The 27,061-nt window shown below is 37.2% G+C and overlaps 2 protein-coding genes across 5 annotated transcripts; one reads left to right on the top strand and one right to left on the bottom strand.

The window, feature by feature from the left end:
- Positions 1-1,322: 1,322 nt before the first annotated feature.
- Positions 1,323-14,227, top strand: LOC126380026 (TGF-beta receptor type-1-like). 3 transcript variants are annotated; one of them, XM_050029122.1, is made up of 9 exons: positions 1,323-1,737; positions 2,373-2,490; positions 2,865-3,025; positions 5,469-5,705; positions 5,929-6,159; positions 6,794-6,961; positions 7,389-7,561; positions 8,051-8,284; positions 8,428-14,227. In XM_050029122.1, exons 1-9 carry the CDS (start codon positions 1,638-1,640, stop codon positions 8,551-8,553), a joined length of 1,548 nt encoding a protein of 515 aa, XP_049885079.1. In that variant the 5' UTR covers positions 1,323-1,637; the 3' UTR covers positions 8,554-14,227. The 3 variants fall into 3 exon arrangements, with proteins under 3 accessions (XP_049885079.1, XP_049885081.1, XP_049885080.1); XM_050029124.1 differs by lacking the exon at positions 2,865-3,025 and adding an exon at positions 3,758-3,876 and having other exon boundaries at positions 1,326-1,737; XM_050029123.1 differs by lacking the exon at positions 2,865-3,025 and adding an exon at positions 3,340-3,491 and having other exon boundaries at positions 1,326-1,737.
- LOC126380025 (1-phosphatidylinositol 4,5-bisphosphate phosphodiesterase gamma-1) lies at positions 14,221-26,082 on the bottom strand. 2 transcript variants are annotated; one of them, XM_050029119.1, is made up of 12 exons: positions 25,469-26,082; positions 24,912-25,050; positions 24,645-24,807; positions 22,644-22,844; positions 22,110-22,225; positions 21,003-21,936; positions 20,639-20,820; positions 20,140-20,317; positions 19,697-19,762; positions 18,825-19,016; positions 17,851-18,676; positions 14,221-17,771 (listed from the first exon to the last, which is right to left on the bottom strand). In XM_050029119.1, exons 1-12 carry the CDS (start codon positions 25,824-25,826, stop codon positions 17,521-17,523), a joined length of 3,606 nt encoding a protein of 1,201 aa, XP_049885076.1. In that variant the 5' UTR covers positions 25,827-26,082; the 3' UTR covers positions 14,221-17,520. The 2 variants fall into 2 exon arrangements, with proteins under 2 accessions (XP_049885076.1, XP_049885078.1); XM_050029121.1 differs by lacking the exons at positions 24,645-24,807; positions 24,912-25,050; positions 25,469-26,082 and adding an exon at positions 23,311-23,514.
- Between the last annotated feature and the right edge of the window lie 979 nt (positions 26,083-27,061).

The raw sequence follows: 27,061 nt of genomic DNA, 5'->3' as shown, positions 1-27,061 counted from the left end.
TTGTGCTGTTCTGTGTGTGACTGTGACATAAAAACGAACAAACGCTTGCTCGCTCGCTCGCTAGTGCTACTAATGTAAAAGTGGAGTCTGCGCCACGTAGGAAATCCCACGGGTGCGGCGCTGGCATCGCAGTATTCGCATAGAATTATTACGATTTGTCAATTAGTTCTTATAAAATCCGCGGGACGCTTGGCGGGACATCTTTCGCCGCGCGCAAAGTCAAGTAGAGTAGGTATTATTGCACGTACCTACTCTACTTTCATATTTTTGTTTTTGACTTTGAGCTTTTTGATTTTTGTCTTTATCTTTTACTGAAAAGAAGTAGAAATAGCAATCATGTCGTGTCTCTGTGTTGTGACTTGTGACATAATAATATACTTGATAATATACCTATTATACTTTGTATTATACCTTGTATACTTTAGTCAAGTTATTTATTTATTTATTACATGGAAAACCAACAGCTTACAAAACAAAATAGACTTAAAAATAGCAACACAAAGCCAATTACAGGTTTTTACCAATAAAATATAAATATATATAAAACGGCCTATATACGTCCCACTGCTGGGCACAGGCCTCCCCTCAATCAACCGGAGGGGGAGCATAATCCACCACGCTGCTCCAAATGCGGGTTGGTGGAGGTGTTTTTACGGCTAATAGCCGGGACCAACGGCTTAACGTGCCCTCCGAAGCACGGAATCATCTTACTTTTTCGAACAGTCAGGTGATTCAAGTCTGGAAAGTCCCTACCAAACAAAGGACAGTCTCACAAAGTGATTTCGACATGTCCCCATTGGGAATCGAACCTGGACCTCCAGATCGTGAGCCTAACGCTCTATCCACTAGACCACGGAGGCTGTACCAATAAAATCAGTATAGATAAAATCAACCATCAAGTTGTCTTCTTCGTTCGTTGGGTTATCTCTACTTGGTCAGTGAGTTGTCTTAAATGTGCATCAGACACTACAGAATCGTACGTATAAAATTCTGTGTAGAAGTTATATGTTCATAAATTAAATAGTGTTTAGAAAAAGAAAGGAAATTATTGAAGTACCTATTGTTACGGAAGTGGGTTTCGGGATTGCAAGGAAACTCACTGAGTCCAAGAATCGAATTTATTCACTATACACACGGTACAGCTTCCGCACAGGGCTTCGCGGTATAACTCTGTCACCATCACTTCACTTTATTTCGCGACACTCGGACACAGCAAGAAAAACGACACTTGCACTGCACTAACACTGCGCTTAACACCGCACTTAACATTTTCAATCCGTCACAGTATAAAACTTAACTAGCTTGTATCACATCCCACAAATCTGTAAAAAAGTATAATTTTTAAATCGTTCACTTACTCTCACAACAAATCACAATCACTCGTTCATATCATTCATGTGAAGTCCATGGGATACTAAGTGAAGTTATTTACCTGCCGAAGAAAATTATTATTTCCTAAAAGTGACCTTCCTTCCGATTAATTTATATAAATCCGAAATACTTGTATATCGTATCTCTTACAAAAATAATTGTAACAAGAAATGTGAAAATGTCATATGTTGGTATAACTCACCAATGGCCGTATTCCATTAGTGCTAATATAAAGTGTTTTCCTGTTTGAAGACTTGTAATACACAATGTTTGTCAAAAGAAAAACGATGGTGGACACTTTCCAGTGGAGGAAGTGGTTTTTGTTACTAATATTTGCTGTTTTTCGAAAGCTTGATCCTGTGGAGGGTGAGTGTTTTTACATATGCAAACTACTTATAGATAAATTGGTACGCACCTACCTAGATCTGTATAATGGTTACCCCACAATATCCGCTGAGCTAGTTGAGCAGGCAATCAACTTAACTGAAGTATGACTGGCACTGACTTGAGACAAATGGTTACCACCAATATATTTATGCTTCCTACTAGATATTTTACTTATTGGTAACCAACTCAGACTTATTTCTAATACGAGATAACGCATCCAAATCATAACCTACAGTAGGTACTTATAGTACAAACAAATTATACTATGCAATAGTCAATCTAAAATAGGGGGTATCATGAAAAAAATGTGGCTCATGTAGGAATGTGATGGCAATTTGATGATGACTATTTTGTGTCATAAGCATTCTGATATCAAATTCTATACAACTGATATTTCTATTAACCATAACACTACCTTAGTTATCTCAATGACAAATTCATCAATGTCCATGCTATAAATATGAAATCAAACTGATAAATAAATGAACACCACAATCTATTTTGGGACTAGAGAGACTTACTTATGGCTGGTATAAAAGATATACCTATCTATTGTTAATGCAATAAACTTAGTGAATCATTTCATACAGCATTGTTTTTTTCTATGATTTTAGGACTGAAGTGCTTCTGCAACAGCGATAGCTCAAGCTGTCTCAACTCAACTTGTGAGACTGACGGCTATTGCTACGCGTCCACCAACTTGGAGAAAGGAGTCCAGAAGTACACCTTCCAGTGAGTATCATTTTATTTGATTGTTCATTTTAATGAAACATTCAATCAATCAGAAATCATTATAGTGATCAGTTCACATCAAATTCTATAGTTATTCACAGTTGCAGTCATCTACTATTTTAAAAAGTATGCTTTCACTCATATAATTTCTTGGGATTATAAAAGTTACAGGTTTCATTTGAACTGAAAGGTACATATTTTGTAATATAATTATAAAATTGATATTCCAAATCTTATAAACATTCTTAATGTTCACAAACAATTGGCAAGCTCATATCCAACACAAATCTCTTTTTTTAATAAAGTTTATGATATATTATATGGCTCAAGTATATGATTTTAACCTATTTTTATTAAATGGTTTACCTGTGTAGAGAGGTGGCCTTAAGCTGTTTGCCAAACAAATCCTTCCCTCCTGACTATCCAGTAAAATGCAGAAACATAAGATCTTATTGCTGTAGTACTGATTTGTGCAATACTGATGAAAATTACCGAGCAAATATATCAGTCAAAGTGCAGCACGCCTCAACCATGGGTAAGATGTCCTGCGCACTGTGGGCGTGTGATTCCTACTTGACAATGCGGATTTTGAGTTTGTTTGATGTACTGTTAGAATCATAATTGCATTGCCATTTCCTATAAGTTTTGTGTTGAGATGCCAATACTCTAACAATATCGCTTATAAGTTAGACATTGAATATGTACCTACTAAGACAGCGAGCTGTACTTGACGGCCGTTAGTATGTTTTGAATGATGTGCCATCTTTAACAAACACTATTTTCCGAGTGTGTGTTGGTTTTGCTTTAACCTACTAAACGTAATGTCTGGTGGTTCCACTTGCGGCGCAGCTGTATCGACCACGACTCATTGATTCCCTTCGAGCACCCCTTCAGTTGCTCCACGACCAAAACCAGGAATGAGTCAGTCGTCATAGAATGTTGTTACGACAAAGACATGTGCAATCGCGACCTGCGCCTGGAGCTGTCGACGAAGCCGCCAGGTAGGACCTGCGTGCCGCCGCCGGCGCGCGGCCGCGCTACTAACGCCGCGCCGTCGCTCCGCCGCACCGCTGCTTGCAGCCGCACCCGCCTCGTGACGGCTCTGCTAGCGCTTGGTACTCGGTGCGAGATTGCATGGCTACACTATTTTATTTTTCTTGTGTTTTGTTCTAATATGACTAAGTTTTCTTTCTATAGACCGGCGTGATCACCAAGAGTAGGTCAGAAACGTGTATTCTGTTCACTAATACGCAATTTATGGGTGTAGATGTTGGCATCAAGAAGCGATATTTCCTCCGGGAGACAAGCCTATTTGGTGTCGCGAAGGTGAAAGCCCCGATATAGTTTGCTGCAACACGGACTTCTGTAACCGTGACATCCTGGCAGGTACGAAACGTCGGAATGTGCCGTCTGGGCGACCTGGGTAGCTTTGAATTGTGATGTCCACGTCAGCGTTGTCGAGTCTTATCATGTCGATATTCCAAATTTCATGGTGCTTTAACAAGGATACAAATCATAGCAAGTTAACATGGAATAAATTATGCATGTGAATGTTTCCAATTACTAGGTAACATAAGGTAGGTTCTATGTAAAATTGTATAAACGTCTCCTCTGCGAGACTCATACGTTTTGTTTATTAAATTGGAACATTTATAAGCACTGTACCTGTAATGAAAGTGGTAAAATTAATTCCGATTGAGTAAACCAGAGCGTGACATGTTGCCTGTGGATATGATGTTGTAAACACAAGCATTAATGGAAAAGGGATGGCTAGGTACTAGTAGGAGAACTACAAGAATCATGAAGAAGCTATGTTCTGCCTGGACGTTATACCTGTATTCTCTTTTGTATTAAAATTTGAGTTTAGTAGCTATTTATGACATCTACCCTCAATTTCAGCACTTGTAAAAGTTCAGCATTCATGATCCTAGGTGCTTTAGAGTAAGAGTTAGCATAACAGGAATGGTCAATCATAATACGAACGGGAATAAAAATGTAAGTGATCATAAGCCGGTTTATCCACTTACTTAAGCATGTTTTGCACTATTTTATACTAATCACTATTACTAATTCCTTAGATTTGTTTTTAATTAATATTTTAGCTTCAGTGTTTATTTTTAGTATCTACACACTACTGTAACATTGGGTAATGGTATTTTTAATATATCTACATTATTTTATTTCTTATTACGAAAGAGATGAGGAGTCAAATGGGTGTTACAATGAAAATTGCATGCCTGTACCTACTCATCCGTACTTGCCTTCTTGTAATATTTATGGCTGCATCGTTCAGAGAAAGGATTTATAAAATCTGCTAGTACCATCATTTATTTAAACATACCTACATATTTTTGTAGCAAACTATTGTATTGGTTTGTCGCCCAATGACTTTTGTTAGTTGCATGTGAATGTGAGTTGGGATTATATGTTTTTTAATTGTGCATTCATTAGACTTAAGATAGTTTATGTTTAATTAAAAAACTTAAAATTGAACTTTTAATTTGATTGTGGTGGTACTTCTACATTGTTTTATGTTAGTTTTTCACTATAAAATCTCTGTGTACCAAATTCGTTTTAAAGTTAAGCTTATTGCAACTTCCAAATTATGCCAATGATACTATTTTAACATCAGATAATAAAACTGTCTAGTATTGTATATTTAATTCCTTAAACAACACTAATAATATTAAAATAAAAGCGATGGAATACCTACCAAAGTTATAAAGATCCTGGATAGACACTATAAGTAAAGTACCTATTTAATTTTACAAAGTAAACACGAAGATTTGCCTCCGTTAATCTCTGATTATAACCATTATCAGATCCATAGCTGAGCTGAGCTATTGTCACGAGTGCGAGCGATCTTTGATTGACTTATGTAGGTAGACTGTCGATTTCGAAAGACCTATTTGCTTAATTGCTTAGATGTTGACGTGATGTGTTGGTGAAAGGTTCTGACATATTTTTCCCAAACGTAGAGTCGGGTGGTACTCCTACGGCATGGCGCGTGGTACCGTGGATCGTAGGCTTGATAGTAGTGGGAGTATGCGTCGCGATCAGCGTGTGGTGGGCCAAGCGCTCACGAAAGATGCTCAAGCGAGGGTCGCGGCCGCTGTTCACCGCCGAGGACTCCTTATGCGAAGCCAGGCACCCCATCATGGGCACTGCCACTATACGCGACATGATCGAGCTCACCACTTCTGGATCTGGATCAGGTGAGATCTTAATCATCCTTCGCCATTATTTTCTACTGCTTTATGTTTATTTGATACTGCAGGCAATTTCTTCAATCCGCCTTGAGAGCAATATAGGGGATTTTACAAAAATTTCGAAGCTTAGATAATAACTACAATATAGCAAGCTAGGTTTAGTTTTCCTTATTATATTTCCGTAAGAATCCCAGCTGGATTTCATCAAAACATTTGATCACGTTCTCAGGGCTGCCGCTCCTGGTGCAGAGGTCTATAGCTAGGCAGATTCAGCTAGTGGATATCATCGGCAAGGGCCGGTTCGGCGAGGTGTGGCGCGGGCGCTGGCGCGGCGAGAACGTCGCCGTCAAGATATTCTCCTCCCGCGAGGAGTGCTCCTGGTTCCGTGAGGCCGAGATCTACCAGACCATCATGTTGCGCCATGAGAACATACTCGGATTCATCGCTGCTGATAATAAAGGTATGCTTAGTTAAACGCTGAATCCTATGCCTGGCAGTGAGATCAATTTGGCTAGATAGAAAGTCGGTCAAAGACAGGAATTCCATTATAGCCGATCTGAAGTGTTATGAACAAACAACGACTCGAGGTCAATGTCTGAAAGTGTTAATAAGCGAGAAGCGGACCCATCAATTCTTTGCCGTAACAATCGAGAATTTAGTCTCTGAAGAACCGTATGAAAAGTACGTTCAGAAATAAATTAGTGATCGGATGTTCGGGCGCTTATTTCATTGATATACTATAACTACTGCTTATTTGCCATAAACGCAATACGTAAACGGTTTCTTAAATTTATTTTAATAATACAAATCTCTTTTTTGACATTGTAGGTTTTATTAAATAACAAAACATTGAGGTTTGGTGGTGGTGTTTTAAGTTTCCTTAAAACAAATTATTAATTTAAGCCTAATTTAAGCTATCGGTTCTTGTCAATCAAGGTTCGTGGGATTTTGTGATTTTTTAATACAAACGTGCTATCCATATTAGCCAACCAGCCAACTGTCAAATGAGCACCCTAATATGTGACCATGAATAATAGCTGTCTAGCTAGAAACGTTCGTTAAAAAGCTGTTAAAATTAAGATTTGTCTTAACAGATAACGGCACGTGGACGCAGCTGTGGCTAATCACAGACTACCATGAGAACGGATCTCTGTTTGACTTCCTGAGCGCGCGCACCATAGACTCCGCAACCCTGGTCAAGATGGCGCTATCCGTCGCTACCGGACTTGCTCATCTCCACATGGACATCGTCGGCACGAAAGGTAACCTACTAAGGCACTAAGTAGGAAGGTAGTGCGGTTTTCCTAAGCACGGCTTAAGCGCTGTAAAATAAAAAAGTCATGTACTTAAGGGTAATTCGTCAGTTTTTATTTCCAACGTGGTGCCATAACTTCTTTCGAAAATTGGTTGTTGACAAGAACATTGAAATAGGACATATTAAAATTGTATCCATCTCTATGGCTAACAGATGACAAGGAGTCGTAAATCAATACACTAATGTAGTAATTTTTTTTCTAGTTTAACACATTGGACTTTCTGGTTTAGTGGCCGTATGGTGTGACGAATGCGCCTTTTCTAAAAGCTTACATTCATTCCTGTTCTTCTCTAGGATGTAACAATTAGGGTGGCTTAAAACACCTGTCCTTTATAGAAGTAAATTAGTTGATATCGCTCCATGTTGGGGTACAGGGAAGCCAGCAATAGCTCACCGGGATCTGAAGTCGAAGAACATTCTAGTGAAGAGCAACCTGACGTGCGTGATTGGCGACCTCGGTCTGGCTGTCAGACATAATGTGGCGTGCGATTCTGTTGATGTACCCTCCACTAACCGCGTCGGCACCAAGCGATACATGGCCCCAGAGGTAACCAAATCTATGAAGACAACATACAGCCATTTTTGACACGAAGTCAGAAGGATACGATTGTGATCAGACAATATTAGTGATCAATCAACAAGCCCTCTGTCAGTTTTAACGACAAATGAGCAACTGAATGGTTATGTTTTTCTTCGTTAGAATCATGCATGTTATCTATAAATATAAAAGAGTGCAAGAAAATAGAATACATAAACTGGGAGCGAATAAACAACATAGTCTCGTCTTCCCTGACAATCGGACCTTTCTATTCGTAACATGATGGAAGGCTGTTAAGGGCTTAGGCTGATCCCTTATCACCACAAGGTTCATCAAATAATCCTATAACTTTGTATCAACAATGGCTGCAAGTTGTCTTTGATCATTTATGGCTCTGCCCACCCTATCAGGGAATACGGGCGCAAGTGAATGTATGTACAAAAAATATTTTCTCTGTATTTGTCCTGTAAATACTCATCCAGTCCTATTGTCTCCCAGGTATTAGATGAAAAGATGGACACGGGCCAATTCGACCCGTACAAGCGTTCTGACGTGTATTCCTTCGGGTTGGTGTTATGGGAGATGGCGCGGCGTTGTGGGGCCATGCCTGATGAGTACCAGCCTCCATACTATGACTGCGTACCCCCCGACCCGGCATTGGAAGACATGCGTCGCGTCGTCTGCCTTGAGAAGCGTCGCCCCAACGTGCCCAACCGGTGGCATTCGGATCCAGTAAGTGCTTTTTTAATCCTCAAACATAACACGTTTCGGTAGTGAGTTGATTTTAGTATAAAACAATATTGATTCTAGACTTTATTTCAGTTAAAATATATTCTTTCAACTGAATGTTTTGCTACATTATTTTGTGTTGGTAGGTACTCTCTGCGATATCGAAGGTGATGAAAGAGTGCTGGTACCACAACCCGGCGGCGCGGCTGACGGCGCTTCGCATCAAGAAGACGCTCGCGAACATCGGCTCGACCGACCACATTAAGCTGTAAGCACACGACTCGGACTCGCGAGCCGGACGTCTCCGCGCCCTACAAACCCCTCCACATGCATACAACCCGCAAGTAACATAATTTACGTAACTATAAACGGTTTTACAGCACATTACACCCTTTAGAATTAAATAATCCAACATGTACAACTACCACACTTTATCACTTAGTCTATATACATTTCGTAACTATTACTTTTAAGATAATACGCGTAGTACTTACAATATTTAATTTACTACTTATTTCAAATGGTGGTTTACAAGTGTTAGTGGAGTATTTATGGAAGGGACGTTGGATTCCACTGTCCACGGTGGTGGAGCTGGTAGCGTGCGCGAGGCCGGTTCGCTCCTCGCAGTCTTCTGACTCTACCTCATTCGAGTAATATCACAAGGAGCATTTATTAAATGTTACGTTATACTTATAGTGATATCTTTTCGTTACCAACTACCTAGTTTTTAGCTTTCATTAAGAGTTTTCATTTTATCATTGTGCATAATAGAATTAGATACGAAAGGTCCCCTTTAATTTTCGTAAACTGTATTTTCTGTGATATGTTACGAAAATGCAGAATTGTTGTAAATTTATTCGTGTTTTTTTCTAAAATGTGTAGTTGTAGTCCCCATTATTTCATAAGTGGCCGAGGAAATTATGCAGTTTGTTATACGATTATGTTATTTTTTATTTTCCGATTATGTTATACGAATTATATTGCTACGTTATGTATGATACAGTAGTGTCGTTGTAGAAACAAGGGCGTAGCTGTCACTGGCGCGGTACGCAACAACAAATTGTAAGCAATCGTAATATTTAATTCTAAAGTGAATAAACAGAGCACGCCTTCTTTAAAGAGTTTCTAATTATACCTTTTAATTGTTAAATAATCATAAATTATCTGTGTAAGACGCTTTGATAATGTTATGTTAGATTTTATTGTATAGCCGTGTCACACATAAATGTCATTTCGGGGAACAGTTTTAATGATAACAATTAATCCATACTAATTTTATACGTGGGAAATGTATCTTTTGGTGTATACCCGACAGTTAAATTGACAGCGAACGTCAAACGCGCTGCATACCAGCAAGATTCCTATCTGATTCGTCCGGGTTATTGTTACATTTTAAATTGACAGCTGTCAATCATCGATCTCATTCCTTACCGGCAAATAAGAAAAAGACAGGTAGAACTAAAAATGAAGGAGGTGTCTTCTGGTTTCTCAAATTACATAGTACCATCCAAAACAGCCCCTCAGCATACCAGAAATAATGCGCGCATATGGAACACCAGTGACGAGCATTTGTATTGTCAAATATTAATAATGATACGACGCAATGTCACTAGATGAAACATTTCCATATACGTAAACTTATACCACACCCCGTACACTTCATATAAGACACCTCGTCTTCACACGGATACTACATATTGGCATTATCGAACACGCGCATCAGTGTGTGTGAAGTTTGACGCCCATACGATCGCAGACTAAAGACCGAGGGGGTGAAGTAAACCTAGTTCAGCCGCTGGTGGGGAACGTAGAGTTGCCGTTCTATACGTAGTATTAATCCGTATTCTGTGCTGATACAGTTAGCGTCCAACCCAAAGTACAAAAGAGTACCGGTGCATTGGGACTAAATCTAAAATATATAGAAGGGAGCAGACGTGTTAGTACTAATTGTTTTCGGTAAAATGTCGGTATAATATTGCGCAGTGGCGTCAGGGTTTAACCCTAGAGATATGACAAGTAGAAATTGCAGGGGATCGTGTAATGATGTTTATGTGTAACTGGTTGGCGTGTTAGGGTAAGTTGAGAGGAAAATATTAAATTATTAATAATACGTATAAATTAGGTAGGTGCATAAGAAATAAATATTGGAATGAGAGCTTATTAGGATAAGCTGGAAATTTGTAAATAGCGTCGTTTTGTCATTTTCTACGTCGGCTGAAAAGTTTCGTAAAATCACGTGTCCGTAGGTCCAGGAATTCAAGCACAGGGGAACCAAAAATATTTTTTGAAAATATTTCATTTCCATTAATTAATTTTAATTAAATGTTTTCAAAAAACCTGCTTTTAAGATCTTTTACCAAGTTTCTGGACTTGCGGATACTTCTGCAAAGTGAAAAATGCTGTAATAAATATACCAATTTCTAGCTTATTCACTCTCATTCCGGGGTTGAATCCTTATTTGACTGTATTATAATATAATAATAATAGTTCAGCAGAGTGCACACGTTTTCATACTTATTCTTATCCGGAAACTGTGGACGGTGCGATAGGGTGTTTGTATATAGAGAGGGAGCTAGGCTCCTTTACGACGTACTATTTGCATAAGGATTTTGATAAACACGTAGATTTCATACATAATATATGTTATAAATTTTGTATTTGTAGGGTTACAGGTATAATTTATTTCGTTTTTGGTTTTATAGAGCCAGGTGATACGTACACTACATGAAGTTTTCCACCCGATGATATATTATAGTAGGTACACTTCGTTTTCCAGGTTGTCGGGTAGCAAACTTCGTCTAGTCCATTTTATAATTATGATAGATATTATTTCAGACTATGTATTTTTATTATGTAACTACGTATTATGTTTTGTTTTGTAATGAAATATTTTGATAAATATTTTGAGTATAGCCAGCAATCGATGTCGGTGATCAGTCGGCATAGTATGCGTAATTATGATAAAAATATTTTCGACTATTATGATTGTCTGAAAATATCTAATAACGGCTGTATATTATTCCTAATATTAAGTTGTAAATATAATAAAAGAGGTAGTTTTGATTTCTTATAACATGTATCAGCAAACTTACTCAAATGTAATTCACCACCAGACAAAACTAGAGACTGATGTACATTAGTATCCCCAGCGCGAATTATATCGACGGCTGGAACCAAATAGACGTCGTATGGGTGTTGGTCGACGCCCTCGATATCATTCCCTCGAAACCCGTACCCGAAAATATTATTGTACTTTTTGCAATGACAAATCAGTTACCTACACTATAAAAACTACAGTAGCATAGTAAAACGTTCAGACCCCTTTGTATAACATATTAATCTATATACTTTTTCGTATTAGCCCAACACTACTCAAATAATAATTTTGACTATAACTGCAAAAATCTGAGCACAATAAATTTTACGACGTTGTTGGTTTGTCAAATTAATGCCAGCAAAAAGAAAGCACAACTTCTATATTTTAATAATATTGTTTTAGAGGAGGAAATCAATATTTTTTGTTACTTCCATATTTTATCCACGAGACCAACTAAAAAATACACGCGTAAAACACCAGTCGGAATCCGACATCAAAACAATATTTTATTCTAGATAAAAATCTGCAATTAATTGAGTAATGTTAGTGAATTAGATGTAAGTGTACCCATTTTGAAGAATTGCTTACAACTTTACAGTCTTTTGTAGACTAAGCTTCGATTGAAGTTTCAATATTATAAAGACATGAATTTAAGATATTAACAATAGGCGGGAGCCTCCTATTCAATGTTTAGATTTCTAGTATTTCTGAGATACTTTTGTAATTTACATTTGGATGTGCACACAAAGGATAAATAAAGTCACTAGCAGATTAGAAAGAAATGGAGAATAAAATATCGAGTAGACAACAATAGAAAGACTCATGAGGATTTATTCTTCGAAAGCCTTGTGGTTAAATTGTACTGGCATACAAAGTTCGTCCTAACTTGAGTGCATGAGATTGCCAAATCAAATAAGACTGATACGATAGCCCGTAGTGAAGGTTTCTGTAGGACGTACTTTGGATATCTCGCGGAATATAACTAGATACAGGGTGTTAGTAACATCGTAACGAATACTGAGGGGGATGATTCAGACCATGATTCTGAGTTAAAATCAAGTGGAATTTTCCGTCGCAAAACTCATGTTTTTTTTTTATTATTTTTTAATTATTTTTTACTCTATACTTCTGCGATCGAAAATTCCACTTGATATTAACACATAATAATGAGCTAAATCAGCCCCTTCAGTATTCGTTACGATGTCACTTACACCCCGTACCAGTACATACAGGTAGCCATACAAGTAGGTATGGGTGTTAGTGACACTGTAACGAATACTGAGAGGGATGATTCAGAGCATGATTCTGAGTTGATATTAAGTGGAATTTCCTGTCGGAAAATTCATGATTTTTTTTGTGTTTTTTTAAGTTATTTTCCATTCCATACTTTTGCGACGGAAAATTCCACTTGATATCAACTCAGAATCATGGCTTCAATCATCACTCAAAGTTTTCGGTACGATGTCACTAACATCCTGTATATTTTGTTATTGAATCTTTATGCCGAGGATTCATAAACTGGCAGCTATTTTCAGTTTGAGTATGAAGAAACACACCTTTTCTTTCGTCTTCTTCGTTTAAGAGCAATGCTGTATTTGCCTACCTTTATTCACAGCGGGTTCCTTAAGTTCCTGATACTATACAACTTCCAAATTGTCTCTTAGTAATCTTCTTGTCATTTCTCTTCCTTCTAACAATCTTGGGAACGCAGTAATGGTGGTGAGTTAATTAACGTCTCATTCAGCAGCTTTGGATACGACCACTAAGTACAGGGCCACGTCCTTTGTGTGCACAAGCCGGGTTTTGAATACTATAATTATGACGAGATTAAATATTTTAGATATTTAGCTTTAGATCGACGAGTTCAAATTAATGTCCTTAAAATCGAATGTACAAGAATCAAACTATTGGTTTGAAACTATTGATAAGCAATACCAAGAGAGTACAAGTAATGTATTACTTACTGCAATAACTAGAGGAAAATGCTACATCATATCAAGGTACCGTTCGAATGATCAATTCCAAATTATTTTAATGTACATATATTGTAGAACGCCCTTACTTCGTCTGTTTAAACGGTTTTTTAACCCCGCCAAAACTACCAAACACTGCATTATGCTATGTTACCTATGTTAAACAGACTAATAAGACATAGTTTCTATAACCATAGATAATAAATTGTTTCTATAATTTTCTACTTATCACCTGTTTTTGGTGGTAGAAATGTAGGTGAAGTTAAGGAATTATACTTAATATATTTTACTATATTATTCATTAGATTGAACTGTATATCGCAATGATGGCAGTTGATCAGATTTAAAATACTTTTATTCCAGTCCTATTAATGTATACCATATACTGTTAAAAAAATAAATAGACGTAGGCGATGTTAGCACCCATTTATTACGAATATGACAAAAATATCCAATTTGACAGAGTTATCAACTTCTTACTTTTTGTCTTATTTAGCAAATAAAAGATAAATCTATCTCTCTTCTCTAGTAAAGTAATATACTTTATACAATCTTTTTAAGAAGTTGATTAAAACATATTTTGTGCCAACCCTATGACAGGCGAAACTTCGTCTAACTAGACGCGACACTATGCAGAAGCAATGTCCTAATATAATTAAAAATATAAGCATAACTATTAGTTATAATAAATGTAAACTATATCTACAAACTACAACCGCGTTACAAATGATTTATATAAATTTGAATATTTTAGGCGAAGTGAGGGCGTTCTACGATACTATTATTTAAATGCCCATTGTATAAGTTTTATTAATTGGTTATGGAGTGGACTAATTACCTAATATAATAAAATAAAACAAGTGTTTTTATAAAAAATGTGTTTTATTTTCATTCTGAATAAAATATAGCCATGTATAATAATAATCATTAAATTCAATACGTCAAATATAAGTTTCATTTTTATCCGCCCCTAATACTGCCGATCAAATTAATTATTATGTGATCACCCTCGAATGCAGAGAGATAATAAAGCAGTCATTATCTGGATCCCGTGTTTGATTACCGCGCCCATCCTATATTACACTATCAATGCGCCAATTATTATGAATATCGCTAAGAATCCATTGATCTCAATTTTGTATTGAGATAAATTCACGGAACCACATTCATTGATCCTACAAAGCATTAGGGGTGTATAGAAATAAACCCTATAATAATAGTAACATCATAAAAATCTTTTACGTATAACGCATACATTTCTTAATATAAACATAGATAGTACCAAAATACAATAAAACATTGGCACTAACTAAGCTACTCTATAAACAGACAACTTAGATTACGACAGAAATTCGAAAATACAAGATCATCGTACATATAATTTACGTATTCGAATATAATAAAACAATTTGCCGGTAGCCAAAATGTGAACTAAAACTTAATTTATTTATGACAGTACAGGTAATGACGGACTGTTCAGGCTACGTTCCAAAAAAATAGATGGCGTTGTACAGACTTAACGTGATAAATACCTATTTTCTTATTGCTCGAGTAGGTACATAATTATTCAAAAATGTAATGTTGCTTGATATTTGGATCAGATTAGTATAGGACTATGTTGCTACTTGCTAGGTACCTATATTGCTCCTCTTTATTTTGATCAGAATAATAATGGGTGGGATATGTGTTGTGCCTGGGTGTAATAACAAGGGCCATCCATCATTTATACCCAAAAACAAAGATAAAAGATGCATATGTTTGTTATCCATGAAATTAAAACTTTAAGCGAAGGCAACGTAGCCTGGAAAGTCCTTCATTGAACAGAAAAGTCCAAAACAAGATGTCTCTTGACACATTTTGAAATACGCCCGCCACCGCTATTGTTACAGTAACGTCCTATAGCCTATAATACCTAAGCGATGTTATAACAGATGCACTATGCGCTGAAACAACTAAAACTGTGAAGAGGAAAATAAATGCAGTCATTTCAATAAATCATTACAAAAAAATAGAGCAAGACAAATGTAACAAGTTTATAGGTGTTAATAAATATATGCGATAAAGTGAATAAATGTATTTACTATACAATTTTATAGCCTAATTGCTCCCACTGCTGGCTGGCACTATCTACAACATATTATGTGAGGTATGAAAAAAAATGAATTTCGTTTATTTGCTCTAAATGTAGTGTACAAGTTGTGTTGGTATACATTACAGTCGTTTACAGTACTGGTTCCAGCAGACTACCTAATTTTATGTTATGCCTACCTGTCATTTTATTATCCACCGAAAATTACAGATAACCGGAGGAATCTCGGTGGTAGGTATGCAACCCATTTGACGTGTGCAAGCTGTTCTGCATAAAATTGACGTGTACAATATTGTTTTCACGTCCCTTTCCATTTCGGAGGGTAAGAAAATTCTTTGAAGTTACGCAATTTAAACTAAAATTAGAATACTGCTGGAACCAGCACCCAGTGTCATACATTTAGACTCATGCGAGTCATGATAGTTAATAGTCAAAGAATATATTTTTTTCGTGGAAAAATAAACTGTCCTTTCCGGACGGATATTATTTATATTTTTTCGAAACAAAAGCTATGAGAACAAAGTTTATTTAACATAGATGTAAATATTTATAATATATATTTGATTGCGATTAATTAGGCCGTTTGAGACTATTTGTATCCTCTGATCCATCACTTGTAAATTCATCCATACTTGGCGATTATTTCGTATAAATAGGTATATAATGATATTATAATCACATTATTATTATGCTGCCTTTTGATCAAAGTCTATCAACTGTTCGTCTGTGCGTCTAGTTTCCAGGTACAAATGCATATATGTATATATAAGGCACTTTTTGCACAATTTAGCGCACACAATATCAATATACAAGGTTAATGTCTACATGTATGTACATGTAGGCAACATTTCCAACAACTTTATGTTATGTATCAACTTCCATAAAGCGACCATAGTAAAACCCACGTCAAAATTAAGACCATAATTTGTTAAAAAAAATACTTCCAAATGTGAGTTTTCGATAAGACGCTTACGTAGATTTAACTATAAAGCGATGAAAAAAAGTTTAATTGCACCGTCTATTCCCTATGTCTACTAGAACATTTTACTACTCACAAGAATGAGGGAGCGATGATAAAGCAATACAAGAATTAGAATTTTACCGTAAAGTCTCAGTGGGTGCACACATTATACTATAATTAAATCGCATTGCTTTTTGTATTATAAAATATTATTTCCAATTCAAAAAATATATAAAATATCCTGTTATAAAATATTTCATTCGACCAATAATTATGCTACTGCACCTTAAATAACTAGCTGCCATATTGCCCGTAGCATATGCTCTATATTATGCACAAATTGTCAAGTTATTGCAAACTATGTTTCTCCTACAAACCACATAAAAAAATTATATCTAACTTATTTTTTACGGAAAACATATCTAAGACTAACTCAGACCAACATTAGAAAATGTAATTTGTGATATCAGTCACTATTTGGTTACGTGATACGTATAATGTATAAACAAGTTAAACACCTATAGCCACAATAAGTAAAAAATAAAGGATAGAGATCAGTCTACGAATGGAAGTTACAGAAAATGCATATAAAGATCTTGTAAACGTGAATTATTAAATTATTGAATAATAGGAAGACGTCATATGTATACGGTAGACAACTAAACAGTAAACACACTTCTCTATTTGTTAAACTCATTTAGAAATGATTTACTTTCGATATGAAGCTGCGTCGTTAATTGTTAAAAACTATTTTATTTAGATTCATTGTGACTGTAAATACTTATTATTACGACAACAGCCCGGAAAGCCTCGGCATATGTAATAGCCATTTTAGGGGAGAATACGTTCCTACATCATTACAGAACACGCAGTCACCACATTAACACCACGAACATCTAGAATCTCAGTAATCAGATGTTACCTACCACATTAGTCATCAATATTCAACGTCGCCATCAATTTTTAAATATACTCTCAACTGATAGTTTGCTGTCAAGCGCGACAGTCAAACCAACAGAGGAGCCAGTCAGTTATTGGAGCTAAAATATTCCAATTGCTAACACCTACTATTTATTACTTTATTCATACGTCAGATCATTTTTCTAAATAAAAAATATGTTAACGATTTTGTATAAGACATATATGCACCAACAGGGATGATAACTCAAGCTCTTCGGAATAGCTGTTGTTAAGAATAACGCTGCGATAACCCGTGCGCAGGCATTTGAAAGGATACGTCGCCTGGCCGATAAAGTTGGGGTCTCCGAACATATCCTCGTCTTGCACTAAGAATCTGATAAGGGCTAGGTCCGGATTAGCTACCTCGAACTCGCAAATGTCGTTCCAGATTGGGTTAATTCCATTGTCCGCTAAAACAGAAAAAATGGGATGTTAGTAAATATATTTCAAATATCAGTCATATTTTGTTTTTGGATTTGATGTACTTACTGACAGTCTTGGTGACAAGCTTAACCCCGCTGTCGTATTCAGCGCCTATGATCTCGACCTCGACGAAGGGGCTGGCTGTGCCGCGGCCGGATTTGCACAGGTGCCGGGCGCCGATCACACGCAGCATCACTGTCACGGGACTCACTTTCTTCTCTATACTCCGCTTGTCGTACGGATTGTACCCTTCGTCGAACATGAAGTCAGGTTTCAGAATAAACCCGCATCCGCCGTTCTCTTTAAACTTCCCCATGTTAATCTGCATAGGCTTGTCCGGCGTCTGATAGTTCAACGCGACCATCTGTGATCCGGTGTTCCAAAAAGATACTGGGTTGTAATTGGAGGAGTCAATTCTCTGACCTTTGGGGTATATTCGGCTGAGCTGTATCGTATGGTACCTGAGGAAGAATTGGTTTTCTTGGACGCACATTAGCCGTTCGGCTTTCGTTTCTGGGAAGGAGGACATCTCGTTGAAGATGAAGCCTTTGTTTCGGAGGCGGTCTTGGTTGAACGCGACGGAGCGGCAGTAGACGATGAGGTCGGACATTTCTTTGGCAATGCGCCAGGTGCGCTCCATCTTACGGTGTTGGAGCGAGCGCGCGCTGGCGCTGTGTGCTGCCTCCTTGATGGCGGAGAGCCACTCGAGGGCGATCTCGCGTGTGGGTGCGGCCATATCGAAGGGCTGGCACATGGAGGAGCTCTGTATGCGCACGAGCCAGCGCGCCGATCCGCTCTCCTCGCCGACTACCAGCTCTACCACTGCCCCGAGGACATCCACTACACCCTTCTGAAGAGACCCCAAGGCCGCAGACTCGCTCTCGCGGGAACCCTGGCACAGAAGAACATTGTTTATTTGAAACGTAATGCGACAGTTTGCTGTTCAGTGAGCAACACTAATTTGCTTCGTGATAAGTGATGTAAGGAAAGTTTTTGATTAGAACACTTTTATTTTGGTACATTGACATAAAGCAACCTACCGTGAGTTCCGGTATTTTGGACTCGATCTCTTGCACATAATTGGCGGGGAACCAGTGGTGCCTCTTGCCGCCGTAGTCCCCGCGCCACCAGCCCTCGTCCGGCTTGTCCACGTTGGTAATGATGGCGTGCTTGCAGAACGACAGCTCGTCGTCCTGCCTTGCCCGGTAGTCGTACAGCGCTTTCACTGTCACCTACGCAACGTCGTAACTTTCAATAAAACACACTAATTGTGTGACCTAGTTCAAGAAGACCCCAAGTCCATTTAGGGACACCCTGAACTATCAATACTATGTGTAAAAGCATTATGTTATAATCACAGAATGATTGGAGAATCTCTAGGATGTAGTACGTTATAAATGATCCCTACTCGATTATAACAACTGAAATAAAAAAAAAGAAAACTCCATAATAAATACAACTTTAACTACATACACACTAGAAATGTGGACGAGCACCGTTAAAACAAGCGTAAAAAAAAACATATTAATGTACAATAAAACATATCTAAGATAGCCGACGATATTTTATTTCATTTCATATCATAAAATATATCATTTTATTTCATAAAATATATAAGCATACTGAAAATTACAAAATGTGGTCTAGTCTACAGTAAACTACTAAAATTACTAACATTTACAATTTAAATCTACGTACATACTAAAGACGCAACAACCTACCAGCCATAAGTGTTTACACTCTCTCACCAGTAGCTAATTCAGCCGTATATGCTTCACCTCGAAGTCATCTTGAAGGAATTATTATTATTTATAGTATTTTTATTACTTATAGTATAAATTCGAAAGATATCACAGAAAGAGAGGAAGACCGAGACAAGAAGAAGAGAAAATAAAAAAAATATTTGACTTACTTTTGATCTAAACGACGTGGGATCCATATACCCCGGAGTGCCATACACGGAATTATCGTCAGGTTCCTGAATAAATACAAAAATGTTAATAAAAAAAAACTATCTCATATTTTTTTTGTGATATTGTAGAACAAATTGTTGCTTGATATTTGGATCACATTATGTATAGAAATATTTTGGTACCTATATTGCTTCTTCATTTTGATCAGAATAATTATGGATGGAAGATGTAATTAAGCCTGGGTGTAATAAATAGGGTCATCCATCATTTATACTCATAAACGAAGATAAAAGATGCATATGTCTGTTGTCCATGAAATTAGAAGATTAAACGAAGGGAAAACTGTACAGCGCCATCTATATTGTTTCTGGAGAACGAAGCCTGGAAAGTCCCTCATCAAAACATATAAAAATAATTAAAGTATTATTATTTCAGGACTTACGCTTATTATTCTCCGTACAATGTCTTCACTGATAGGGAACTCCAGTTTAACTTTTTTGTAGAGGGGGTTCTTTTCATAGTAAGACACCAGCTCGACTAGACTCTCGAACTTGACCGTGCCAATAGTGTACAGGCGCCCTTCTTGCTTTATCCGGCAATGCTTGATCTCTTTTTGGGTCCTATAACATTATTCAAATAAGACGTGAGACTCTGGTAAACTATTGTTTTTTTTTAAACCAATGTCAATTCCAAATAAACCCTTATTTAGTAGGAGTAAAGGAGATAAATATGTATGTTTATTGCTTCAAAGCTACGTCGTTATTTGAGAAGTAAGTTATTGCGCCTCTGTTGTTTAACATTAGCTACTGGTCTCGGTTTCTTTCATACTTACAAGTTTCAAGTTAAAGCGTAGAAGAAAATGTTGCAGTAAATGATGACTAAATATCAGTAAATTAAATAATACGCCCTGCATTATGGCCGCAAAGAACTGAAACTGATACCTGAAACTGATGGCAAACGACCCTTGCTCCTTTTCGCTTGGTCGTACAAGGAACGCCCCGTCGGTATTGGCCTTGCGCAAGAGCTCCTCAGCGTGCGCCCGCGAGCAGTTGGACAGGAACCAATCCTTGCCTTCGTGTTTGTTCGGCTGAGGGACTGGCTCCTTCAGCGTTATCAGGAACTCCTGAACAATCAGATAGTTTTTTTTTTTATATATATAAATGCACAGAAGCAATTCATAAATCGTTACACACACTTATTTTCCTTCAGAACTGGGAAAGATCAAGGCTAAATTCAAAGAATACATTTTTGGTTTGAATCAGACGAAATTTGCTAAGTGAAAAACACATAATATAAATTACTCACCTGACTCCTCAGTGGATGTTGCCTGTAATGCGTTATCAGACTGTACAAGCTATCGAAACATACGGTATCGATCAGATAGTACTTGATGACTCCGCGTTCTTGCTTCAATTTGATCCTGCAGTGGTTGACCTTGCCCTGGCGCCAGAAGGACAGGCAGTAGTCACCCACGAACGTGACGCTCTCTCGCACCAAGAAGGTGCCGTCCCCGAGGTGAGCATGAGCTCGCAGCAGATCTTCCGCCTCTTGTCGGTTCCCGGCCAACTTGCCATGAAACCAGCACTCCCCAAAGTGCAACTCGTCTTGCGGCACGCTGCAACTAGTATCCACATCGGGCTCCCCGTCACTATCCGCGTCAGTTTCCACTTGAGTGCTGTAATTCTCAGTGTAGTACAATTTATTCTCCGTTAACACGAACGCGTGCGGATACCACTCATTATCAGTTGGATCTTCCAGTAACAGTATGCCGTTTTTTATCGAATTCCGCAAGTCCAAATCCTTGCCTTCTTCTTGGCGTACGGCGAAAGAATTTTCTTCCGCGCCTTCAGGCAGCTTTTTATGTTTCAATATGATTTTGCGTCGCAGTTCGTGAGGGGAAGGCAGACTAGACTCGTTTTTCTCTGTCGGTTGTGTTAAGAGCATTTCGCCGAAGACGTCTTGGAAGGCACTGGCCATACGTCTTTGTTGAGGAAGAGAACAGTTGTCTTCAATTGATAGAATTAGGGGGTAGTCGGATGTGAAAAATGCGTGTTCTTTTATAGTGCGGAGCACATCCATGAACCTGATTTTGGTGGTAAGCGTATGGCCATGGTATATAAACGGAGTGCCGTCGGGTCCGTCCCAGCAGTCGAGCTCTATACAGCGGCAACCTGATCTAAGGCACCGCACGTAAGCTTCCACAGATGATTCACTCGAAAATTGGTCTCCAGTCAAATATCTATGAACAAACGATAATGGTAAATTAACCACCCCTTTAAATAAAATAGATCTACGCTATTAGTAGCATCACGAAAGTCATCAATCTGTTGTCTTTTTTATTGAACCTACATGAACAATTACATATTACAAGGGGAAATATTGACTACTATATAAAAAAAGATATAAACTCACGTATTATGTGAAGACGATATCCAGTAGTGTGACAGTGGTTTAGTCATGTCCTGCGTCACATTTCCGTGTCTGCTGTCCCAAATTGTGTTTTGTTTCGAGAATAACATCTCAATGAACTGCAATAAAAAATATGTATACCAAACTTAAATAAATGATTCTGACTACTTACGACTGTGGTCTGGACAAGGTTGCATATATTCACACGAGACAGACATATAGAGTGTTTTGAACTTGATGGCATATTCAGTACAAGAATCAATCAATACTCACGGTGTGCAAAATAATAATAAATTTAAATAAAAAATCAAAAAGGGTTGGGCAGTTATTTTATCTGGTATCAAATGTTACGATAAGAGAACCTCAGAATATTCTAAAGTCTGAATATTATAATATTCAGGTTACAACGTAAAAGCCACTTATAGACGATTGGCTACTCCTGTCTCTAGACAGTTTATCGTAAGATCAATATTACTCGTGCCTGCAAGTTATTCTCTGATAACTTGCGGTATAAATGCGGAGTAAAAATGTATGTACCTCATTTAAGGTAAAGTAGGGCTCGTAGATGTCTCTCTGAGGGTCTCGGAGGTAGTCCCTGATGAACTGTGAGGCGCGCACCTCGTCGTCACCCATACGATCATGCTGTTCCACCAGGAGAAACCTCTGGAACTCTCGCAGTGTAATCGTCGTAACATTCGCGCAGTACAGTGAGCACTTGTCAAATATCTCGTTGACATTCTGAGAAAGAACACAACGGTTTTAGTAAAAGTGGACTGTAATGTGTTTTGGGAACAAAAATGTGTCAGTTTTACGCTCAGCACACCACGTAGCATAGCTCGATAAGGATTATAGTAAAGTTTGTTCTATAACAATAAACTTTAAAGTCATACATAAAAAGGCAAAATGTCTTCGCTGTTGGCCTCATCTAAACTTTTAGCAGAAATACAATTGGAATTGTTGCCAGCTGTTGTAATATTGTGAAAAATTGTATTAAAGTCAACATTCATATATTCCTCTTTAACTTATGAAAGTCAATGGCGCACCAATGCTAGAGTGACCTATGCTGAGAATACATTACATAAACTCTAACTATCATCATTTGCCAATTTTGTAGCCATTTTACTAAAGAATGAAAACGGATAAAAAATCACGCCTATTGAGACATGTAGAAAACTTAACTACTACTATAAGTGGAGCAGCTTACTATATATTTCCTGAGTAAGGTTTTTGTTTGCTTACTTCGCTTCGCAGCACGTCGTCTGCAGTTGGTAAAGCTACCCATTATGTTATCCACAATTATAAGTAACAAAACTTTGATATAATAAGTATAACATATAAAATCTTGAAAAATGTGTCAGATATCACACAGCAGATTCACAAAATATTATGCATTGAACAAAGAGAAAAACAAGTTTAAGACTGCATTGCAATTCATAAAACACGAAAACCATGCCCTTCGCATTGTTATATTGTTGTGCAAATGTAATTCATCTTGTTGCACAGTTCCATGCACAGATCATATTCATACAACAAGATACGAGATCTGGAATACATTGAATGTAAAATGTATTGAATGATTCATCGACAAAGGTCATGCGTCAATAGCAAGATCCCAGGCAGTGTTGCCTACATATGACTTGGCTAGTAAATGTCTGAAAAACGAATATATTTATCCTCCTATATATGGATCCTGGTAAAAATTGTAGTCTCAAGTTTCAATAATACTAACAATTTTGAACTAAGGACACTTTGACTTTCTGTAACTTGTTTTACAGAAACTATCCTTAACTGCCTTTTATCTAGTAGGCCACTTCCTGAAGAATAGTTATGAAGTAAAATAAAATAATTTAAAAAAAGATAGCAATAATCAATTATCAAACAAGTATGGCAAACAATCTTAAAAAGTACAAAATGGGTTACATTGCCCAAACAGTAAATAACCACTGAACATACATGGGGGTACCCCGAAGGTGTTCTATCTATTCTATCTCTTGACTTTGGCTATGGAATAAAAGCAGACTCAGCACAGTTCTGTTATCTCATCATCATAATAGAATAATAGTCCACTAAAACCTGAAATTACATTATTTACCTCAGTTGTTTAACTTTGTATCCATCCCTTAAAAGTTGTGTTGTGACTACCTAAAGAGCATACAAATATTTTTGATGTTATCTTATCTCATGTTAAAGGTACAAAGTAAAATAAAAATGTGCTTTGGAGCATTTTTCTTAAGCTAAAGTACCTACTCAACATCTAATTTCAGTGGTAATATCAATGATCCTAACCTAACTCCAGCAATTATTGTAACCACTCATGGCTTCAGTCATGTGAATTAAGATTGTATTTATTTTTTAATCTCTTTAATTTTATCTATTGGTACATCACTTTCATTGTTAAATAAGTTTGAAAAACTGCCTTAAAAATAATAAAAACCCCACAAGAACAACAAGTCAGGAAACAGAGCTTCGCCATTTATAAGGGTATATAAAAATACATTAATGATATAGGTAACAATGAATAAATGACAAAGAACTTACATTTTCATCAAATATCAACTTGTGGTACAAAATAGAAAAGTCATCGAAACCGATTTCTCCACGTTTGCTGGTGTCTACCTCTTGGAAGATATCTCTCAATTTACTGGTTGATATTTTGCAGTTAATTTTTGGTAAGAATGCTTTCACTTCCTTCAGGGTTATCCTGTAAACATAAAACGTATTGAGTCAATTTGTAGAGTAACTGTAATCAACACAAAAGTGACTATCACTGCAGTATTTGGATTCAGATTATATGTAGCTCCTTACTTTTCTTGTGCATTTTCAATTGCGTAGAACTCTTTCCGCAACCAGCGCTCAATTTGCAGTGGATATGATGCATTGACTGCCTCTTCGACTAGAAACCTAATTCCCTTTACCCAAGCTTCACATTCCTTGTCGGTTTGTGCTGAAAAACACCATCAGGTTAATTTTAAACATCAGCTTCAACCATTCCCAGCTTGTACCTTAAAACTGAATACATTAGCAAGCAAATCATAACAATAACATTTCCAATGAAATATACTCTGGCTCTGAGGAAAAGTCTATATTTAGGCTCTGATTAATGGATATGATCAAATCAAACTTTTGTTTCTTTTCTATTAATTTACTGGATGAAATGTGTAATGGGGTGTAAAGTAGTAGCATGTTTAAGAAACAATAACATTGTTTTTATTACTAAACTTAAAATTAAATAATGTAAACACAAAATGACTGGTGAAATAAAAAAAATGAGGTATTGATTGATTCCTTATCAGAGGAAGTAGATTTAGAAGGAACTTAAAAAGCTATGTGCTTTTATAAAATAAAATAGACCAAGTTCCTACCTGCAAAGGACGCAGAGCGCAATTTGAACTCGGTGCCGTAATATATCGTAAAACATTTGGAGTGCTCCAGTCTCTTGAGTTCCTCAGGCCATCTCTCGAAGTCCTTCGACGACTTTCCCACCCTGACTTCTTTTACATCCCTAATATCGAGTGCTCCTTCAAACGCGTGCCTCTGAGGAGCTCCATTGCGATACCAAATCACCTGGTGCGTTTCTCTTCGCACTGTGAGGGTGCGCCGCTCAGGCCTTTTTCGAGGATAAAACTTTAGCACCGTAGACCCTCGTTCTATGTAAGAAATCAGTTGATCCGCCTCATGTATGAGTCTATCATTGGCCCCATTGTAACAGACCGAAGTCATGGTAATGCGTCGCTCGCGGCCGCCGAACGGCGATAGTCTGCATGGAATACGGTCCTTCAGATGTAAATGGAGTTTATATATTTTTTTACTAAATATAACCGTATATCTATATCACAAGTACTTTGTTTGTTTGACAGACATTTCCAAATCAAATTAGTTTTGGTTACGTCGATTTACTTCCATCTTCAGACTGTGAGATCGGTTCAATTTGGTTCGTTCGTACTGTCACCCGTCACAGTGTCACTGCCAATGTGCCAATCAGGGTAACCAGGCACGTATTTTAGAATTCCTCCATTTTCTACAAAAAAAATATCCCCAAAGCGGTACCTATTATTTCAGAAAAGCACTCTTTTGTGAAGTAAATATGAAAGATATACGGAACTCATGTTATAATATTACACCATACAACAAACATCCCCGGCTAATCAGCTGAAGTCGTCAAGTGTCACGTCAAAGTCAATATTAATGTCCGTCAAATAGGTGAACCCTCACCGAAAATTCCTCATTATTTATTATTTTATTTTTTTTTATTTTTCTTGGAGATATTTTTTCCCAAAATTGCAATAAAATCGCTAACCTGGCAATACTGCAGTCGCCAAGAGGGTTGCCAGTCCTAAACGTTTTTCCTTATTTGGCTTTAAAACATTCTACTTATATGAAGATGTTTTATGAAGACCAAGCTAAGGCGTAAAAGCGGCCAAGTGCGAGTCGGACTCGCCCATGAAGGGTTGCAACTTCAATCGATGTTTTAATATTGTGTATTTAATCATCTCCACATACAAACCGTATCAGTAGATCGCACATTTAGTATGGGAGACCAATTTTTTTTTATATTTCGACTCATGTTCCTTGGAAAAAGTTGTTCAGTTTCACGGCCAGAAACTTGTCCTTCAGTATTATCGCTCATTTTTTTTACACCTGTAGATATAGATTAAGTTGATTGAATGAAAGGTAAATTGCGGTTTACGATTTATGGCGTATTAACAAACAAACTACTTAATCAATCTCTTTCAAATTAATTTTCGGAGGAAGTTTGCATGGAACTGTATAGCATATATATTTTTTACTTTTATATTCTCTTATTTTAGAAGTTACAGAGGGGGCGGGGGGCACTTTTTACCACTTTGGAAGAGTATCGCGCAAATATTCACTTAGAAAAAAAATGATATCCGAAACCTCAATAATATATATCATTTTTGAAGACCTATCCATAGATACCCCACATGTATGGGTTT

This window comes from Pectinophora gossypiella, chromosome Z (genome assembly GCF_024362695.1).
Source record: "Pectinophora gossypiella chromosome Z, ilPecGoss1.1, whole genome shotgun sequence".
Taxonomy (NCBI): domain Eukaryota; kingdom Metazoa; phylum Arthropoda; class Insecta; order Lepidoptera; family Gelechiidae; genus Pectinophora; species Pectinophora gossypiella.
This window is presented reverse-complemented; position numbering and strand designations above follow the sequence as displayed.

Coding starts and splice junctions, on each gene's coding strand:
- LOC126380026 (XM_050029122.1), top strand. CDS start 1,638: ATGTTTGTCAAAAGAAAAACGATGGTGGACACTTTCCAGTGGAGGAAG. Junction 2,491..2,864: donor GTCCAGAAGTACACCTTCCA/GTGAGTATCATT, acceptor TTACCTGTGTAG/AGAGGTGGCCTTAAGCTGTT. Junction 6,962..7,388: donor GGACATCGTCGGCACGAAAG/GTAACCTACTAA, acceptor GTTGGGGTACAG/GGAAGCCAGCAATAGCTCAC.
- LOC126380025 (XM_050029119.1), bottom strand. CDS start 25,826: ATGACTTCGGTCTGTTACAATGGGGCCAATGATAGACTCATACATGAG. Junction 25,051..25,468: donor GCGCTCTGCGTCCTTTGCAG/GTAGGAACTTGG, acceptor GGTGTTTTTCAG/CACAAACCGACAAGGAATGT. Junction 19,017..19,696: donor CCACGTCGTTTAGATCAAAA/GTAAGTCAAATA, acceptor GACGTTGCGTAG/GTGACAGTGAAAGCGCTGTA.